This window comes from Aulonocara sp. 'chitande type north' Nkhata Bay, linkage group LG17 (genome assembly GCF_057382095.1).
Source record: "Aulonocara sp. 'chitande type north' Nkhata Bay isolate Kocher_YH1m ecotype deep benthic linkage group LG17, A_spYH_male_GT1.1, whole genome shotgun sequence".
Taxonomy (NCBI): domain Eukaryota; kingdom Metazoa; phylum Chordata; class Actinopteri; order Cichliformes; family Cichlidae; genus Aulonocara; species Aulonocara sp. 'chitande type north' Nkhata Bay.
Window position 1 is genome coordinate 14866988 of NC_141360.1, and position 21778 is coordinate 14888765.

The 21778-nt window shown below is 38.7% G+C and overlaps 2 protein-coding genes across 4 annotated transcripts in view; one reads left to right on the forward strand and one right to left on the reverse strand.

Annotated features, from left to right (window-relative positions):
* Positions 1–17: 17 nt before the first annotated feature.
* Positions 18–7037, reverse strand: gpx7 (glutathione peroxidase 7). The gene is made up of 3 exons (XM_086269193.1): positions 6815–7037; positions 2053–2314; positions 18–1871 (listed from the first exon to the last, which is right to left on the reverse strand). Exons 1-3 carry the CDS (start codon positions 6944–6946, stop codon positions 1708–1710), a joined length of 558 nt encoding a protein of 185 aa, XP_086125319.1. The 5' UTR covers positions 6947–7037; the 3' UTR covers positions 18–1707.
* Positions 7038–9431: 2394 nt separating this feature from the next.
* The window catches only part of tut4 (terminal uridylyl transferase 4), a 43952-nt gene continuing 31605 nt past the window's right edge, over positions 9432–21778 (forward strand). For 2 of the 3 annotated variants that reach the window (XM_086270205.1, XM_086270207.1), the window contains exons 1-11: positions 9432–9584; positions 9696–9841; positions 10880–11442; positions 11534–11685; positions 12801–12917; positions 13007–13184; positions 13311–13399; positions 13487–13538; positions 13736–13805; positions 17674–17800; positions 18204–18323. In XM_086270205.1, coding sequence (XP_086126331.1) covers positions 10959–11442; positions 11534–11685; positions 12801–12917; positions 13007–13184; positions 13311–13399; positions 13487–13538; positions 13736–13805; positions 17674–17800; positions 18204–18323 — 1389 coding nt within the window. In that variant the 5' untranslated portion in view covers positions 9432–9584; positions 9696–9841; positions 10880–10958. The remainder of the gene's footprint in view (positions 9585–9695; positions 9842–10879; positions 11443–11533; positions 11686–12800; positions 12918–13006; positions 13185–13310; positions 13400–13486; positions 13539–13735; positions 13806–17673; positions 17801–18203; positions 18324–21778) is intronic. The other variant, XM_086270206.1, reaches the window with a different exon arrangement.

Here is a 21778-nt window from a genome sequence, read left to right on the forward strand (position 1 = left end):
TGCCTGTCCGTCAGAGGATAGACTTTAAAGTTCTGATGCTGGCCTATAAAGCTCTGAATGGTTTAGGACCAAAATACATCAATGACCTCCTGACCCAGTATGAACCATCCAGATCCCTCAGGTCATCTGGATCCGGTCTTTTATCAGTTCCCAGAGTCAGAACCAGACACGGAGAAGCTGCATTCAGCTTTTATGCTCCTTATATCTGGAACAAACTCCCAGAAAGCCTCAGATCAGCTGAAACACTCAGTTTATTTAAATCCAGGTTGAAGACTCACCTGTTCTCAGCTGCATTTGAATAAAGCACCAAATCCACACTTTAAGCTTAAATTTCAAAACTTACATTTAACTACTGATTTTATCTACTGTTCTGATTTTATCTGTTTTGATTTTATATACTGTTTTGTTTGTTTGTTTGTTTGTTAATTAGTTAGTTAGTTTATTTGCTTGTTTTAATCAATTTTAAATCATGCTTTTTATTTGTTCTTGTTTCTAATGTCTCTGTAAAGCACTTTGAATCACCTTGTTGTTGAATTGTGCTATACAAAAAAACTTGCCTTGCCTTGCCTTACTGCTCTAACTGCATTGAACTGAACTGAAGGATGTTTAGACCTGCAGCTGAAGATGAGGCACTGAAATGGTTTATTATGAGAAACACGGAAAGGTCACTAGGCTAATCGGTCACTAACTAACATTTCCTTATGTTAAACCCAAATAATTGTTTCAATTTAATAATTATATAGACTATCTCAGGGGTCCCCTATTAAAATAGCTGGAGGTCCACTACTTCCGCCATCCAATCAATCTGGGGTCCAAACATTTTAAATGAACCGACAAAAATATTTTTGTTCATTTTTGCTTAACATTTAATTAATAATATAGACATTTGTCTTGTAACTACTGATCAATTATTCATATGCCAATTAAATCATTTGCTGAACAGAAAAGAAGAGACCATGTACTATTTAACACTACTGGCTTGGACAACTGAAGGAACTCTAAATATAACCAGAGCAAAGCATGGGAAGAATGACAATAAGAACAATAAAATGTAAGTAGAGGAAAGAAATTACAATGAAATTGTGGAAAATTTAGTACAGATTCAAGAGAAATTAAATTTTCTGTTACAGTACACTTAAACTTAGGTGTCAGAAGGATCAAAATTTCCATAACACATTTGGGAGCTTTGAATCTTACTAAGACGATCAAGTAAAGAAGTACAGTTGTAGCTGATCAATTTGGATAAACTCCAACACCACAAACACTGAGAGAAGGTTGTGAGACTTAAATTAGCATAGGTATCATTAGAGGCCAAATACAATTTTTATTCCAGTGTGTGCTTTTTAATACTGCAAGGATTTTTAGACATGCGAGCCAAAAGTACTGACGCATTTTGGAGCCAGCTTCGTGTAGCTATTTAAGGAATGTTTGGAACCTTTCTTTGGCCTGAGGGTTGCTGCTTGATCACACCTTATATTGCCTCAATCCCCAGTGTATTTGATCTTCTATTTCCTGTAGCGCCACCTTTTTAAAAAATTATTTATAGCTACAAACAAGACCTACCACAAATCGTTTTACTTCCTTAACACAAATGAATAAGCCATGGCTTTAGTGTAATGTTACCAAAGCAGTGACTCGTTTTCTGCTCAAACCTGCCACAGTTTCCCTGTGGTATTAACATTAAGTAGAGTCTTGAAGCGAAATGTGTTAAAGCTCTTCTTTCTTCTTCAAGATTATTTGCCGCACCATTTCAGCAATTTTAGGGCGAATTTCTTTGACAGAGACTTTTGGTCCCCATGCATCCACCACTTTGCCGTTAACGTCAATTAGATACTTCCAGAAATTCCAGTCAGGCTCCTTTCCAGATGCCTCTGTAAAAGATTAAATGACATAGATGTATGAATAACAGGTTCGTGTAAGCTTGTAACCTTTTAAAAAAAACATTATTTGTTTTAAGTTTTGCTTCAAAGGTTTCTATTTTTCCCCTCTCTTTTTTCTACACCGCACACGACTGCTCTCTCATAACCCCCCCCCAAAGAGGCAGTTACTCACCAAGAAGGTACTTGTAGACATTGTTGGCTCCAGTGCCAACAACAGCAATTTTGCTGAACAGAGGAAAGGAGACTGCGTAGACTCTGCGCACAAAGCTGTCAATCTCCTTGTCACTGCCAGGCTCCTGCTGTCCAAATTGGTTACAGGGGAAGGCTAGCACATTGAAGTGATATGGACCAAAGTCCCGCTGGAGCTGCTGCAGTTGATTGTAGTGTTCCTCAGTGAAGCCACATTCACTAGCTACGTTTACCACCAGGGAAACCTAAAGCCACCAGAAAACACTGTAAAAACACCACAAAAGCTTTCCTAGCTTAATATGTGTCAGTATATATGTTTCTTTAAACATGCATAATTAAATGAACTACTTGCAGTTTTATTTGCATGTAGTTCACATAAAGTTGGCAACCACTGGATTGAATCACCCCACTGTACAGTATATGTTGGATCTATAAAGCTATATGTGTTAGTTAAAGGTTGCCATTGACCAATTTTACAAGGCTGCTGAGGATGACACATTCAGTGAAGAGGCCACCTGCTATAACTGAAACAGATATGGATATTTTTTCATTAATTTATGTTAAATAACGGTTACTTTCACTGAGACCATATCTGATGTAAAATTGTTTGTTTAGTTGTCTCTTTTTAGACTATTTTTGTCTTTATTGCACTGTGACAGTGAAGATGGACAGCAAAGTGGAGAAGGCACTAGGGCTGGGCGATATGACCCAAAATTCATATCTTGATATTTTTTAGCTGGATGGCGATATACAATATATATCTCGATATTTTTTTAAGCCATAAGGTAAGAACAAAAAGAGAGTTCTTAGTCAAAGCTGTGTCCCAGATGTCACACAGGCACTTTTATTAACATACAGCGTAGATGTACATGAAGAAATTACTCAAAAATAAATTATCAGCATTTATTATATAATAATGCTCCATAAATAAAAGAAAACAATGATGTTTTTGTGCATAACAAAAAGCTCACAATTGTGCAGTCAAAATGTAAACTAAAAGACGCTGAGCATAACAAAGACAGATTTCACAGCTGCTCTTTTCCCAAGTTGTACTGCGTGACTGACAGCCTGGAGTTTGAAATCTGCTTTGTAACCGTGTCTCTTAACAGGTGCCATTTATGGTGCTTATACACACACAATACGGTAATATTACGTTGAAGCACAGTACGTATCACTCCGCGAGGCTCCGGAATACGGTAGCCTACTGCTCCGACAATCCATCAAGCGGTGCAGCTCCGTAGCTTTCCAAAGTGGAACTAAAACATTTCTTGACAGATTGCTGAGCGCCGTGTACCACATAAAATCGGTTCGCGGTCAGTAGGCACAACCAGAATTCATACATACAGAAAATGAAAGGATTTTAGGCCATGCATGTCGTTAGCGCGGTTAGCTCGCTAACACGTTGACGCCGTCCAGCCTCACACACGGGGCGATCCGCGGTAACTCGTTAACGGAGATTTGCCGTGTCCAGCTTGCCGTTGCCTGCAGGTGAAGCGATGGGGGAGGGGGGAGTTGTGTTCAGTGAAGGAGAGGCGAGGCCGAGTAACGTTGCAGAGAGACAAAAGTGGACGAAAGAAAGGCAAACTTGCGACTCCACGAGTATAATTATAACATAACATATACTATATCGATATAAACGATATTGTCACATCTTATATCTCGTACGAAAATATATCGATTTTTTTTTTTTTAAACTTGATATATCGCCCAGTCCTAGAAGGCTCACAGGCCAGACAAAGACTCCCCAGCCACAGCCCTAAAACATGACTGATCTAGAGCAGCGGACCCCAACCCTTGGGCCACGGACCAGTACCGGACCATGAGTTGTTTGGTTCCGGACTTGAGGCTTGGGTGTGAATTTTTTTTATGGTTTTTTTTGGTCTTTATCATTGTTTTTTATTGTTTTTATTGTTAACTCTGTTTCCCTGGGTGTTTTCCCGTGTGTTAAGAATTAATTTTTTTTTTTTTGGTACTGCTACTGGTTTTATTTTGTTGTATTTATCCACGACATCTTGCAGTCCGTGAAAATATTGTCGGACATAAACCATCGCGCAAAAAAGGTTGGGGACTGCTGCTCTAGAGGAGATCTACACGGAGGAATAAGCCACAATAGCAGCAACAGTGTGTGAAAACCTTGAAGACTTGCAGAAAACATTTGGCCTCTGTCATTGCAAACAAAGGGTATGTAACAAAGTATTGAGATGAACTTTTATTATTGACCAAATACTTATTTTCCACCACAATCTGCAAAGAAATTCTTTAAAAATCATACAATGTGATTTTCTGGATATTTTTTTCTCATTTTGTCTGTCATAGTTGAGGTATATCTATGATGAAAATTACAGGCCTCTGTCATCTTTTATATATATACACACACACACACACACACACATATTGCCCCACTGTGTACAGACAGACAGACAGGCTCCTTCTTCAAAAAAAGCAAAAGTGAAGTCTGGCCGTCCCACTGATTGACTAATTATTTGAACCACAGATAACTGTGATTTAGGCCTTTACATGTTACAGACGCCATTCACAGATACAGAGACTAATAAGTATCCTAATACACATTAATACATGTCACAGCTTCATACTTTAACTCGCAGTTAAACTACAGAAGATCATCACTGCAGAAGTATGGCTTCCTGAGAAAGCAGTGTGTAATCTTATCATCTAGTGACATCTGGTGTCAAGATAATACAATTGCAAGTCTGACATATATGACATGGGATACTGAAAATATCCACATCTCTAATAAATTAAGCTCTTTATGTGTCTGGTACCATATCTCAAAGACAGTTAATATGATTAACTTCAAACTTAGTGGGTGTAATGCTGAGAAGGTAGCGTATGGGGTCATTGGATGACTCCCATTTTTTGAATTAAAGTTACTGGTAGGGCTGCTGTTTTGGCAGTCCTTGATGCCTTTTATACAGTGGCCCTGAGAGGTCAAGAAAACACCAGCAAATAGAAATGCACCCCAAAATCACACAAAGCACAACTCTAGTTAAAATAAAACAAAACAAACAAAAAACTCGAACAAAATACAAGAAACCACAGTTACACTACAGTATGATCAAGGACTATAATCAGCATGCTGGAATCTGCGACAGTGGAGTGGGAGTTCATCCACAGAATGTGGATCTCACTGAAGAAGCAGCTGGTGTTGATTTATTAGTCACAAAGTACAAAGTCACAAAGTGCCGATATCTTATTTTTATAACTTAATAATAATGTGTGACACACATGCATATAGAATGAGAAGAGGGTGTGAAAAGAGTGAGGTGAGGTGAGGTGAGGTAGGATGGAGGAGGGGAGACGGAAAACACAATAACCCATTAAATGAGAGTGACTCTGTTCGACTGTTTTCAACTATGGGATGTGCACAAGGACATCAAGGGAAAATGGTTCAAACAAGTCCTTGACATTATACTGCTGCAGATGTTATGTAGAAGTGCTTACCCTAATTATTAGGGTTATTTTTCTAATATTGGATGGTCTTTGCCTTGTAATATAAAGTGTCTTGAGGTGGCTTTTGTTGTGATTTAACACTATAAATACAACTGAACTGAAACTGAATATAACATTTTGAAGTGAGATGCAGTGAATAACTATCATGCTGTGCTACTGTTGTCTTCAACTGGTTCAAAGATCATCCATTTTTTGGACTCACTGAAAAAGAATGCAGGTTTAAAAGCATTTCCCACTGGCTTCACTTTTTAGACTATAGCTTTGCTTGTCTTTGGTATCCAGTACGTATTACTGAACATCTTTGAATGTCAGTGTGTGAGCAAGTGTCTTATCTTAATGGTTGTTTTTCTAATCTACAAGGCAGCACAGCAGGTCCAGCAAAGTTCTCATGTGTAATGGAACACCAGTTTTCAGTCTTGCTTTTACATTTAATTATTCCTTGCTGACATGAAATGTAAATTGGAACTTTACGTACACTCAACCCATTTAGGCACTGTACTAGTTACAGTAACTCTTCCTTAAAAAGTGCACCGCTACAGCTCTGTGGTGTACAAACTGTGTTCATTCACCTGTAGTGTGTGAAAGATTTATAGTTTAATTTGTCTGTTTGTGTTTATGGTTAAAACAAAATCCAGAGAGTCTTTCACCTTATTACAAAAAGGATATCTTTTTGAAAGATACCGTCTATAATAATCATTTAAAGCTCCATGATTAAGAATTTGGAAGCAAATAAAGTCAAAGACAGCTAAGTCAAAAAAGATGCAGTTTGTCTTATTATTATCATTTTATATAAAGGTTGTCATATGTAATATACATCATTGTTGCATTATTACGTTTATTTATTTTTATTTAGGTGTATATCAACAGTTATTGTAATAACTGGGGTAAAACCAAACTCATGTATGTTCCGTTACCTCTGATGACGGATAGAGTGAAGATAGAGTGAAGTCTTCAGACAGATTAGGGCTAACGCGGTCTGGTGATCCGTAACTTGTTTGAATGAAATCTCAGCACTTTCTGCAGCTTCAGGGGCTGCAGGCCTGCCACGTAGGCTATCCGGGCTACGTGACGGGACATCCCCACCAGCAGCCCACAATCAAACTGATTCTCATCACTGCTGTGTTAGTTATATCTACAAACAACATTTCATGGAGAGAAGTAAAAGAAAGAAAGAAGCCAACATTCCCATGCAACATTCATTCAAGCAAAGGGCTGGCGTGCCGAGAAACTGCGCTCTAACATCTGTAGTTTAAGCTGCTGTGAGTCGTACTTACCGAACCCCGATATTTCTCCAGAGATACCAGCTTACCCCTGCTATTCACAACTTTAAAAGTATAAAAGTCTTTCTGTTTGCTTTCAGCGAGGCTGAAGAAAGTCAGTAACACTGTGAGCACTGCAGGAAACATCTTTGCAGTCAAACCACCAGCGGAACCAAGATAAACTCCTGCAGTCTTTCTCCGTCCGCCCCGCAGTCACCAGCAGTCTGCGCACCTCCTCTGCACTCAAGCTGCACACAGCGATCAGCGTTTCCTGGGCAGGAAGCGCTTAACAAAAATAAAAGTCTTATTGGTCTTCGGTTGTATTCGGTATGAGCAGAAACTAGCAATTTAGCCTGTAAACTCGTGAGGAAAGTGTGTCTTGATGTCTCAGAATAACGGACCTGAGGCCCAGTTTAGGGTGCATTCCAGTTTTATTCAGGAAGGTTCCGTGAGAGCAGTGACCCAGAAGTATCTGTGTGGCGCCTTGGAGCAGTTCTAATTGTCCAAATACTACCAAATACTAAGGAAATAGTTGCTTTATCGCCACTTTTAGTATAAACTGGGATCATCCTTTATGAAAAGAGAGGAAAAAATGCCATTTCATAATTCATAGCAATGGACCATACATTCCTCCAACAAAGTTGACAAAGTGACACAGATCATTATCATTTATAGCTATATTTTACAATTCTGACTCGTGCCCAGTTGTTACCTTGCATGAAAAACACAGATTTTCATGAACTCTCGGTGTAGATCATGAACTGCGTGAACTGAGAAGTGTATTAAAAGCTCTGTAAGATTAAGGTTTGTCATACATATATATATATATATATATATATATATATATATATATATATATATATATATATATATATATATATATATATGTGTGTGTGTGTGTGTGTGTGTGTGTGTGTGTGTGTGTGTGTGTGTGTGTGTGTGTGTGTGTGTGTGATTTTGTGTTTTTCTTTGTGTCAGTTGGGATAATGAATGGAGGGAATTTTATTTTAGCCACAGACATCCTGAAGTAGGATGTCTATGGCTGTGATACAATGTAGCTATTTTATTTTAGAGGCTATGGGACAGGTTTATTAAGCAAAGCAAATGACTGTGATGCTGCAATCACAGTGTGATCTATTAACAGTGTTCTTTAATTTATATATAAAGACCAGCCAGTGCATTTCAGCAATTAGTAACCAGCATTATACCAAGAGCAGCGCAAATTATTGACTCAGAAACCTGCTAACCTGATGAGGGAGGATTAGGGCAAGTATGACGTAGGCCTATCAACAAAAATAATATAGCATAAGTTCAGCATTTACTCTTTAGGTGTTTCTTGCTGAAAACAGAGCAAAAATTCAGATGATTGAGAGGAGGATGAATGAGAATTTATATGTTTCTGATTCAGGGATAACTATTCTAAGGGAAATTGCTGGGCACTGTGCTTTAGGTACTTAAGTGAAGGGCAGTTATCCAGAGGAAAACTGCATTATTATATACTATTCCACCATATGAGCATGTGTCTGTGTGTAACACACATTACTTACCATCACATCCCATGCCCTCCATGCCAGAATCAGCCCTACTGAGGAAGACCTTCCCAATGGCCTTCCATCCAAAAACTAATAGTAATCCATAGCCACTCATGCAATTAACTAATAGATATATATTTAATGAATCTTTTCATGATATACCGTCACACTGTAAGTAAAGAAAGAAGGAAAGTAAGAAACGTGCATTTTCTGTGAATTAACAAAACCTTTGTTTTATAATTACAGGACAGCTATGATCTATCATCATTTTCGGTATTATTTCACATACTTACTTCTTACAATTTAAACCCAAAGAGTCATGCTGATGGATTTTGTTCATTTACTACAGCAGCTTTTCTTTATTATTTAGAAAAACTGAGATATAATGAAACTCAAATTGCACTTCTTTTCCTTATAGATCTTGGATCCAGATCTGGGATCTCCTTCCAGGTCTGGACAAGGGCATCAGCTAGACCAGGTCCTGGACAGTCTGACGTGTAACCAGGTGGAGTGAGATGGACCTAAACACAATGTGCCAGAGTTGTTCTATCGGTGTTCTATTAGGTCAGGCAAGCTTTGGTGCCTGTAAATGGAATCAATTCCTTGATCCACCAGAAACTATTTGCATACTCTTGCCATGTGATGCCAAGCACCAAGAGAAACTAAGATTCAGTGTACCAATGTAGGGTTTGACACTGGGTTCAAGGATTTCATCCAGATACCAAATAGCAGTCATTTGGTATCTGGCATGTAGAGTTCTATGTGTCCCTCCATGGATATGTCACTGACCCACTACCAAACTGATCATGCTGAATGATGCTACAAGCAACATAACACTCTTCACAGCTTCTCCAGACACTAATATATATATATATATATATATATATATATATATATATATATATATGTATATATATATATATATATATATATATATATATATATATATATATATATATATATATATATATATATATATATATATATGTATGTATAGCGAGAGAGGGGGGGAGAGGGAGAGAGAGAAAGGGTGTTGTATACAAAACAAGGACCTTCCTAGTAGTACATGAACGCGGCACGAAACACGCCCCTCTTCATCATCACTGGCACTCCCACAATGCAGCGGGGTAATGTATTAACATGGCGTCAATGCTTGCTGTTTTGACCAGGGCCGTGGGATTTGAAAACATTATGTAGACCAGAACCATGGAGATAGCTAAACAATAATTTCGAATCAACTTAAGAGTTCGAAAGTAAGTCAGTGCGTGCTCTGTTGTGTTGCAATGGTTTAAGCGTCTCCTTTGTGTTTTTTATGACTTGCTGCTGTGTAGTAAGTGAGTACCAGTATTATTTATTTCCCGTAGCTAGCTCAGGCGGACGACCGGGCATCGCAGCTAACCTCAGTAACATTACGGAGAGGGCTAACAACGTACTCTGCAGAGCAAAGCAACCCCAGGAAGTAAGCGTGAAGCATTCCCATAACGTAAGACGGTACAGTTAACCTTTAATGGTAAGCTTTTTAAGTTAATTCTATTTTAACGCATTTTTTTTCTCTGCCTGATGGCATCTTCCTCCCTTATTTGTTGCTCGGAAGTTTAGCTAACTGTGTGTGTTAGCTTTCGGTGTTGTGTTTAAGTTTGTTTTTCTCTAAACTGAAACACACGGAAGCCCCAGTGAGTAGTAATGTCTGCAACCCCCAACCTGTGGTTTACTGTAAAACGAAATTAATCTCCAACTGCGATAGTGGAGGTGGATTTCCAGGAACAGACCTGGGGGGAAAGCAATCAGGGTGGTAAACTGTCTATTTGGCATTTGTGTTTGATCTAAAAACGCTAGTTTGATTACGTTGGAACTACGATGCTAACTTTTGTTTGATTAATTTCGGCATTTTATAGACAAATTGGTCTGTTGCTTTATGACGAATGAAAATGATCATTAGCAGCAGTGTGGATCTCTGTGCTAAACGATTTTTGTTTTAACTGAGAATATTACAAACGAGCTTTATAAATTGTACTGTATGTGCACATCTGTCATAGTTTTTGTTTAGTGTGCTCACAAGATATTTTAGTTTGATTTCATAAAAACTTATTGATGTGCTCACTTGGTAACTTGGCTCTGGGATTTTCTGTGTTCAGCGTGGACAATGCATAATAAAAATGATCTGTTTGAACTCTAAAGACAAAGTTAAAGTTGCTCTGTAACGCCCCCCGCTCATCTTTATTACTTTTAAACAATGATAAATCCTTTAAACAAAAGAGTAAAAGGTAAAGATCTGACCCAAAATTAACTCAACACTTCCTTATTTATTTATAACTTGATTATTTACCTTTTTTAATGGGTCAAAGTCAACTCTTTTAAAAAATAAAGGGAAAAAATCTGTTATTAAAAAAAAAAGTTTTAAATAAACAATAAACTAACAATTATGAACTAAAGATTTTTCTCTAAGTTACTCATTCAAAGTTTACATATGCATTCGGCTGAATTGTTAAAACAATGCACAACACATTATTTCACTGCAGATACAATTTATTTTTTCTTCTTTTCCTAGACTTTGGGTGGCCTGCCTCCCTGGCCATCTTCAGTGTGGTGTTGACTCCACCAGGAATAAGAGCAGAAGAAACAAAGGGATGGATGAGTCCTTGACTCCAGTAAAGACAGTCAAACAGTCTCAGCTCAGAGGAGCTAAAGCTTTATCCACTGAGAAATCAAATAAAGAGACTCTTGTGCAGAGAGAGGGTCATAAGTCTGCAAGCCGCAGCAAAGAAAACAGCACGACTGCCAAGGATGAACATAATATAGGCAGCCAGGTTAGCCGTGGGCAAGGCAAGACTTCTACAGATACTCCCCAGGACAAGAGAAGAGGTCGGCCATCCAGATTGAGTAGGCTGACTGGAAGAACGGGTTCTGGGGAGAGAGGCAAAGGAAAAGGGGCAAGCTTACAGCAGCACCTGGTGCCACAGGCTTCTGAGTCCAGAACATCTCTTTCTGCAGACAGCAGCCCCTCAGCAAACAAAGAGAGCAGCTCTTCTGTAGTGCCTGTTACCCCTGACAAAGGGCTTACAGAGCAGGCTAGGAGCTCTACTAGAGCCCTGGCAAAAGAAAAATCCCAAGGTGGGTTGTAAAGCATTTTTCCTGAAATGAAGAAGTCTTCTTCATCAAATAGAGCTCCAGTAAAGTGCTTTGTGTTTGCTGTTTTTTTTAGTGTTGAAAGCCGCAACACTGATGAATCAGTCTGTGCAAGAGGGCCCAGAGGTGAGGCCCACTGTGGAGGAAGGACCTCTCACAGAGCAACAGCTGGGCCTCCGACAGGCAGAGGAGCGTCTCCGCAGAGACTACATCTACCGACTGCTGAAAGTGAGAAAACCACTCAGTATAACCTTTGTATACCAAATTTTAATAATATGTATGTAATAGGTCCAGAGTTGCTAAATTACTTGACAGTGCAATAATTTTTTTTAATTTGCATTTTTCCACATGTATAAAAATTTTAAAAAGCCACATCTTAATTAGAATGTGTTCATAACTTTATTTTTGAGATACATCGATTTTTATGATACACTTATTTTCATAAACAGCAGCACAAATGAAAATATCCAAATGGAATGGCTCTTCTGTAAATAAAGGGTTAACTAAAGCTTGAGGACATTTTGGCAGTAAGGTCTTGCCTTTACATTGGAATAAATCAGCTTACAATTTAGCTATAAAGCAGATTGCTACTGTACTATAATAATTATCTAATTGTCTAGTTAAATTAAACATGGGAAAAAATAGTAGCACACAGGCAGATCATGTGTTAAATCTCATTTTCATTTTTGGTGCTAACCTAAATGTGATCATTCTAATTAAACATTGATGCACTGATCATTGATGGCTAATCATTTCTGTCTCATATAAATGGGGGAAAAAGACTAAAAGGCTCATTCTAATAGAAAAGTCTGAGTAAACTCAAGATTGAGCTCAGTTTAAACTGGACGCATTATCGTATTTTTCTACCATTTGGACCATGGTGAAGCCCCTCAGTTCATCTAATTGGCTGCTCCTCTTTAAAATACAAACCAAACCCAAACTGTTCACTGTCTCTAAGATCATACTTAGCAAAGACGGCCTGAAACACATTCTAGAGTAGTCGGAAGGTTTTGGCTGATGGGAATTTCCTGTACATAAGCTGAGCTTATTTTTATGAAGCCCTGATAATGTTTGATATGAACATTCAGTTTTTAAACAGGATGTATAACAGGATCTGTTCTTCCTAATTTTCGCTATTTCATTCTTCTGTTACCTTGAGTCATTTTCAGAATGTGTGTTTTTGGTTTTTTTTGTACTGGGCACTTTTTTTTTTTTTTTTTTTAAATCTCCACCCAGCATGGCAAGGTGAGATCCACTGTTTAATTATAAGCTGGAGGATCCAAATAACAAATCCCCCACATGTAGAGAACATAAATTGATTGCCTATGTCTTTGTTTTTACAGCAGTCCCCTGAGTACCCAAACTACCAGTACATATGCAAGCTGTGCTCTGTGCACATTGAGAACATTCAAGGAGCACACAAACACATCAAGGAAAAGAGACACAAAAAAAACATAATGGTAAGTACTTGTGATATGCTGGTGTTTATCTGAGTGGACTGATAGGAAGATTTTAAAATAGTTTACACATTCTGCTTGTGACATGTTAGGAGAAACAAGAGGAAAACGAGCTGCGTGCCCTGCCACCTCCTTCTGCTGCTCAGCTGTGGGCTGTCAATGCCGCTGTCCTAGAAACTGCCAGGCAGCAAGGGATATCAGATGAAGACTTTGAGATTCGAAAGACAGTGGTCAGCAGGATGGAGATCATTATACAGAAACACCTCACAGGTTGTATGATGTGATCGCATCCAATCAATTCCTTGATTTTATCTTTATTGACAGTTGGCAGTCTTTCTGTGAGAGTTATTCTGCGTAGACTATAGATCTGCCTGACGTTGATTCTTTGGTTTCCAGCTTGTTCACTCCGTCTCTATGGTTCGTGTCTTACCCGTTTTGCCTTCAAGACAAGTGATATCAACATTGATGTCACCTACCCTCCCTCAGTAAGTCTGCTGCTAATAGTTTGCAATCCATTTACTCTTAACACAAAAGCACAATGACAGCAGTGACCTTTTCTTATGTCTGTTCAGATGACACAACCTGAAGTCTTAATTCAGGTGCTGGAAATCCTCAAAAACAGTCGTAAGTTTTCTCAGTTGCATTTTATATTAAGTTGATGTGCTGGTTATTAAGCTGTATATAACTCCAGATTAGCTGAATGCTGTTTCGGGTCCCCCCCCCCCCCCCCCCCCCCCCATCTGCATTTTTTGTTTTCAATTTGGCTGAAACCCATCATTTAAAAAAACAAAACAAACAGTAATTGATTGTTTTCTCCCTAGCCGAGTTTTCTGAGGTGGAGTCAGACTTCCATGCCAAAGTACCTATCGTGTTCTGTCGGGATGTTAGCAGGTGAGCATTAGCAGGATCTCTTTTTGTCCCTCCATGTTGTATGTCTATGACACAGCATTATCTTCAGTGACAGAATAAGTTAAATGTAAGGCTAGGGAGTATAGGGCTGCTCGATTATGGCAAAAATGATAATCACGATTATTTTCACTGAAATTGAGATCTCGATTATTTGACAATATTTATTTAACCCTTTAAGACCTACTGTAGAACCAAGTCTGCCAGAGCTTATATTATTATTATTTTTTACATGTTGTAGTGCCATTTGTGGGAACATTTCAAGTTGCTATACATCAATACAACTGTTAATGCATACATATTATTAAAATATGGGCTATAAGTCCATAGTAACTACATTAATTGCAAAAAAAAGTTCAATAAACTACAAAAAAAATTGAAAATCGTTTTTGTTTTGTTTTTTTACATATATTTCTACTTGGAGAAATTTAAGAGGTTTATCCCTCAAAAGTTTAAATACAAAAAAGTTGCAAAAAATAGTTTACAACAACAGGAAATTTATTTTGAGTGTCTTCATAGTTTTATTTTGGAGATACAGCAATTTTTATATACTGCAGGAAAAACAAAAAAACAATCCTATGATGCAAATTTGCAAAGAAAACAGCACGTGCATTAAAATAAACTATTTCCAGCAGTGCAATTCGAGTTCTAAGCATCCCAGCAACTATTCAGAAAAGTCAAACATGACTTATAAAAACACCAGTATAGGCTTTTAAGGCCTACAAGTAAAAAAACTACATTTTCCGCGAAAATGACGTCACTTCCGGTTTTGGGCAGGAAATGGCGGACATGCGAACTACCTGTTTCAATGTGCGAAGTGTTACGAACAGCTGATCGGATCGGCAAAGCCTGTTGTGGAATATTATGTTTTTGTTCCTGCAAGCGCTTTTTATGCAATTTTTATACACACAGGCTTAAATACAGTCCCGATCAAAAGTTTAAGACTACCTCAAAAATGGCAAATCGTATTTTGCATGGTTGGGTCTTAACAAGGTTCCAAGTAGAGCTCCAACATGCAACAAGAAGAAATGGGAGAGAGAGATAAAAAAAAACAATTTTTAGAGCATGCAATTTATTGAAAACGCTTAAACTAAAAAAGGCAGTTTTACACCTGATCAAAAGTTTAGGACCACATGCCTTTAAATGGCCAAATCTGTGCAAAAATATGGAGTCATTGTCATTGTCTGTCAGGTAGTCACTGATGGCAAAGACAAAAAAAAAATGTTCCACTTTTCTAATGTGGTCGGGTTGTTGAACTGCATAAGCAGGGTCTTTCACAGCACGCCATCGCTGCTGACGTGGGGCTCAATAAAACAGTCATTTGGAATTTCTTAAATCAGCGGTCCCCAACCTTTTTTGCGCCACGGACCGGTTTATGCCCGACAATATTTTCATGGACCGACCTTTAAGGTGTCGCGAATAAATACAACAAAATAAAACTAGTACCGGTACCGAAAACAAGAAAATTTATTCATAACACACATGAAAAGACCAAGGAAAACAGAGTAAACGATAACAAAATAATGCTGAAAACCGATAAAAACCCTGAAAACTATACATTTCATACCTGAGCCTCAACTCTCGTGGCCCGGTACCAAACGACTCACGGACCGGTACCGGTCCGAGGCCCGGGGGTTGGGGACCGCTGTCTTAAATGATCCTGAGGATTATGGAACAAAAACATCAGGTGGAAGACCCCCCCCCCCCCCCCCCCCCCCCCCAAAAAAAAAAAAAAAAAAAAAAATAATTCACCAGCAGTGAGCCTGATGATCCTGTTGGCTGTCCTTGAAGAAACTGGACGATCCTCGATCAGCGTTACTGGGGCTGCAGTCGGCACCGGCGTTACTGGTGCTGACTGGAGCCCCATAACTATCAGACGGCATCTGAGACTGAAGGGCTTCAAAAACAAAAAATGTCTTCAGGGACCTCATCTCCTTGAACGCCACAGAACTGGCCATTTGGACTTTCCAAGAGAGCACCAAACATAGAATTTTTAAAGGTGGAAGAAAGTTTAAGTGTTTGATGCGAAAAAAAAAAAATTAACCTTCATGGTCTGATGGATCCCACTTGCAATGTTTTCTATGCACCACAGTGGAGGGGGGGCCATAATGGAATGGGATGCCTTTTCCTTCAGTGGAGCAATTGAGGGTTCTGGAGGTGCAGGAATGTCAAACGGCTGTTGGCTATGTCCAGATGTTTCAGAGAGCATCTTTCGTGACTGAGGGCCCTCCTCTGTGTGGTTACGACTGGGTTTTTCAACAGGACAATGCTACAGTACACAATGCCCGCAGGACAAGGGACTTCTTCCAGGAGAATCACAGGTTTTTTGGAGGTGTGGTCCTAAACTCGAACAGCTGTAAAACATCCTGTTTGAGTTCAAGCATTGTTTTAATCTCCCAAGACCCGAACTCTTTCATGGCTTGCATTTTTAATTTTTCTTTGATATTTGGGCTGATTGTTTTTACATTCATCCGGTCCCAAAGAATTACGAGATTGTTTTTTTGTTTACCTAGTTTTATGTTTCTGAGAAAAATGAGAGCCACATTCGTTTTAAATTTTGATAGAACAGTGGCAGTATAATGTCCTCGTAAGTGGATATCAGGCCCTTGTAGAAAAAAAATTAAGTATTTTGGTCTAGACAACCCAAAATGTGATGTCCACATATGTGGATGCCAGGTCCTAGGAGGCTTAAAAAACAAATGTTTTGCTCACTCCCATTTCTTCTTGTTGAATGTTAAGGGTCTACTTGGAACCTTGTTAAGATCAAACTATACAGTAAATTACTTTTTTTTTGCTTGCTATTTTTCAAGTGGTCTTAAACTTTGGATCAGCACTGTATACACATCCAGCCCAGTAACATTTAGATAAATGTCGCTTTAACAAGTTGCACCTTGACCAGATGGTTTTGGTAGCCATCAACAAGCATCTGAGATAATTTTGACTCTATATTTGACTGTTCTCCTTGGCAGAATTGGTACCTGGCTTTTAAGCACAGCTGTAGGTAAATAAAAGCAATCCCAAATCATAAGCAATGCTTCACCGTGCCTGTGATGCACTTTTGATAGAAGTTTTTCCATTCCTCCCACTCACAATTACCTTTCAGAATTGTGTTTTTTTTTTTTTTTTTTTTTATCAGATTGGAACACATTTTCTCTCATGCCTTTTGGAGAGTTGATGCATTTCTTTGTAAGCTGTAACCAGTTTTTTGTTTGCTTTTATCCACTTTGATGTATATGATATATCTAATGCTTTGTAAGTGGTTTTTAAAAAACAAAAAACTGACTAATACCTTTCGACCGCTAGACTTTGATGCTTTTTAGGCTCTTAGCAAACCATGACTTCTGCTGTAGCAGAAAACAGTGAAGATCGGGACAGCAGCTGAACTCTATTTGGGGTTAATCAGAGTCTCTTAATTGATGGCAGGCATGTTCCCAGGAAGTCTGTTGTAACACCTTTTGATTTATCACAGTATTAGTTTAAGGATGTGGACACTTATGCAACTAGCTTAATTTTTTTGAATATATTTTTTCCTAACAACTTTGTTTTTCAGTTGAATTGTAAAGGCTTCTAGGTCACATTAAGAATGGGAAAAGTGTATACACTGTTTATGTCCACTGTATATATTACAAAAATAAATATGAAAATTCTAAAGTAAGTTGTGAATTATCAAAATGTATTAAGTGCCCAGCCTATATAAAGCCTGTGTGTGGGAAATCACTGAGGCCTGCAGTCTGGTATTGTTTTTTGTTTTTTAATGTGACCTCTTTTTCAGATCATGAGCCAGTGAGACATTATGACAGTTAGAATTTGGTCCAGCTAATTGTCATCTTCCCCCACCTCTGTTTCTTCACAGCGGTCTGATGTGTAAAGTGAGTGCAGGAAATGATGTTGCTTGTCTTACGACCAATCATCTGGCAGCCCTGTCTAAACTGGAGCCCAGACTGATTTCACTGGTGTTGGCCTTCCGCTACTGGGCAAGGGTAAGCCTGTTTCGGACACTCAGAATGCATACACCTAATACATGTGTCCTTTGTTTAGTTCTCAGCATGTTGCAAAAGTATCTTTGTGTCATGATACTTGATAATTAATGTGTTTATGAAATGGCACAAAGGATATAGTGGATGTTTTGGATATGAAAACTGACGGACCAGAAATAATGATGATGTAATGGAAGTGGGTTTTTGTTTTTGTTTTTTTAAATCTCTTGTTAAAAGAGTTATTTTCAACCTCATTTGTGTGCAAATATAAAACTTATATGCCCAAATGGCAAACACAGATGATCTGTTGGTCTGTATGATGTATTGTTTGGACCAAATTTTGCTTTGATGTTTTGCTGAAAGCAAAAATAGATTTTTTTTTTCTTTTATGTATTTATCCACACAGTTGTGTCACATTGACTGTCAGGCTGAAGGTGGCATCCCTTCATACTCCTTTGCCCTCATGGTGATCTTCTTCCTGCAGCAGAGAAAAGACCCTATCCTCCCTGTCTACCTGGGCCCCTGGGTAAGTTACTGAGAAAGGGCCACTCTGTATCTGTGCTCCTTGGCAAATAACCAACGTTAAACAAAATTATTTTTAAATCCCTTTCTTTATATTTTAGAACCTGGAATAGAGTTGGGAGATATAGTCTCAAAATTGTATCTGAGATTTCTGAGAGTATTTCCATAAAGTTTGCGACAATGAGATTTTTGAGAGTATAGGGAAAAAAAATACAGAACAATGATTGGAGCATAAAGCTTCTGAGCAGCAGCAGTTATAAGTACAAGTGAATGAAGGGCATTTACCACCTCACCTTCATCTTCAGAGAGTTACTGTCGTTAGTGACACTTTACCTATTTCAAAGTGTGAACTGTATTGACGCAGCAGCATCAGCATTATAGTGCAGTAGTAGCGATGCAATATTATACCAAGTGACACAGCATACCTCAAATATGAACACAAAGGTAACCACCGTGGCGTTTTTCAATTCAGTTCAATTCAATTTTATTTATATAGCGCCAAATCACAACAACAGTTGCCTCAAGGCGCTTTACATTGTAAGGTAGACCAAACGATAATACATCAGAGAAAAACCCAACAATCAAATGACCCCCCTATGAGCAAGCACTTTGGCGACAGTGGGAAGGAAAAACTCCCTTTTAACAGGAAGAAACCTCCGGCAGAACCAGTCTCAGGGAGGGGCGGCCATCTGCTGCGACCGGTTGGGGTGAGAGAAGGAAGACAGGAAAGAAGACATGCTGTGGAAGAGAGACAGAGGTTAATAACAAGTACGATTCAATGCAGAGAGGTCTATTGACACATAGTGAGTGAAAAAGGTGACTGAAAAGGAGAAACTCAATGCATCATGGGAATCTCTCAGCAGCCTATGCCTGTTGCAGCAGAACTAAGGGAGGATTCAGGGTCACCTTATCCAGCCCAAACTATATGCTTTAGCAAAAAGGAAAGTTTTAAGCCTAATCTTAAAAGTAGAGATAGTGTCTGTCTCCCGAATCCAAACTGGAAGCTGGTTCCACAGAAGAGGGGCCTGAAAACTGAAGGCTCTCCCTCCAGCCTAGAAGTAATAGATTTTCAGTGGAAATCTTAAGTAAACATATAACTGCTTAACCTTTTAGTTAAGAACAGTTAAGAATAACTAAAGTAACTTAACTGTGTAATGCTTCAGAAGCCTGTACAGCAGTGTAATATATTAAAACTAGTGGTGCAACGGATCACGGTTGATCCGTAATCCGAACCGATCCCACTCCACGGTTCGGCACGCACGTGATCCGAAGATTCGAAAAAGAAGGAAAAAAGGTATGTGTATGGTGCGCGTGGTCAGTCTGTCAAGCGATATTTATGGTCAGCGCTAGCGGTCCAAGTGGAGGAGCAGAGGAGTTTGCGGTATTTAAGCAGCCCTTTGCTGCCCAATCCGACCGGGCTAAAGCTATTACAAAAGCTACTGGAGTGTTTAGCTGCAGACGGGAGGCCGTATTCCCTTGTGCAAAACAAGGGGTTTAAACTATGATGAACGTGCTTGAGCCACACTATGATATCCCGTTGCGCGTCCACTTCAGTGACAGGATCGTACCCAGGCATGTATGAGCAGGAAAAGTTTAACGTTATGGCTGAACTGTCCCAGGCATCTTTTGTTGCCCAACTACAAACGGGTGGACCTCCAGGTCAACGGAAAGCTACGTGACCGCTCATTATATCACAGCGGAGTGGTAGATATAAAGCCCTGTACTGCCCTATTTTGCACCTTAATTTGTTTTTATATAATTGCGTGGAATAAGTCTTGAGTTGAATGTTTTTAATAGGCAAAAAATACTTAAAAAGTTAATAGGTAAATGTTAAATTTTTTCTTTTTTTCTTTTTTGCTGATCTGAAAATTGATCCGATCCGTGACTTAAAACCGTGATCCGAACCGAACCGTGAGATTTTTGATCCGTTGCACCACTAATTAAAACTGAAAAATGTTCAGTCTTGGGTTCAGTTTTTTAACCCGCTGTGGTAAGCGGTAAACCCACCATGTAACCACATCAACAATTTCCATCCACTGTTTGCACTCTGCAAGTGCAACTTGCAAGTAAGGTTACAAATTAGAGAACACAAATGCATAGTGTTACTAGAGCAACAACAAATTTTGACATCATATGACACTTTCACATCATGTCAAAGTAGGGCTGCTCAATTAATCGAATTTTAATCACGATTACGATCTGGGCTTTCAACGATCATTAAAAATGAATGAGCCGATTATTAGCCCCTCCCTCATTTATCCGCGACACCTTAAAGGCCGGTCCGTGAAAATATTGTCGGGCATAAACCGGTTCGTGGCGCAAAAAATCTGGTCAGAGCAGCACGCTCCGTTTTGCGTAACTATTTTTAAATCCCTGTAGAACCTGAACCGTGTAAGCTAGCGCAATAATTGGTTTTGCATATGAAACCAGAGGAGTTGTACTTACATCTGATGCCATCAGCTTGTCCTAAGTCACGGTTTCCTTCCACATAAAGCTTTGCAAAAATTGCATAAAAAGCGCTTGCAGGAACAAAAACATAATATTCCAGAAACACGCTTTGCCGATCCGATCAGCTGTTCGTAACACTTCCCACTTTGAAAAAGACGTCAGCGCGAACTATCACATGTCCGCCATTTCCTGGCCGAAACCGGAAGTGATGTCATTTTCGCGGAAAATGTAGTTTTTTACTTGTAGGCCTTAAAAACCTATACTGGAGTTTTTATAAGTAATGTTTGACTTTTCTGAATAGTTGCTGGGATGCTTAGAACTCGAATTGCACTGCTGGAAATAGTTTATTTTGATGCACGTGCTGTTTTCTTTGCAAATTTGCATCATAGGATTGTTTTTTCGTTTTTCCTGCAGTATATATAAAAATTGGTGTATCTCCAAAATAAAACTATGAAGACACTTAAAATAAATTTCCTGTTGTAAACTATTTTTTGCAACTTTTTTGTATTTAAAGTTTTGAGGGATAAGCCTCTTAAATTTCTCCAAGTAGAAATATATGTAAAAAAACAAAACAAAAACGATTTTCAATTTTTTTGTAGTTTATTGCACTTTTTTGCAATTAATGTAGTTACTATGGACTTAATGCATACATATTATTAAAATATGGGCTATAACAGTTGTATAGCAACTTGAAATGCTCCCACAAATGGCACTACAACATGTAAAAAAAATAATATAAGCTCTGGCGGACTTGGTTCTATAGTAGGTCTTAAAGGGTTAAATAAATATCGTCAAATAATCGAGATCTCAATTTCAGTGAAAATAATCGTGATTATCATTTTTGCCATAATCGAGCAGCCCTATGTCAAAGGTTTTACCAGTGGTAGCAGGGCCCAGACAGTGTAATGTTGACAGTGTCTGAGCATCTAATGGACAAAATGACCCACATTTTCTGTCTGTGTGTCTTCAGGATAGTTTGGTTAAAAAAAACAATCCCACATGGCTCGAGCC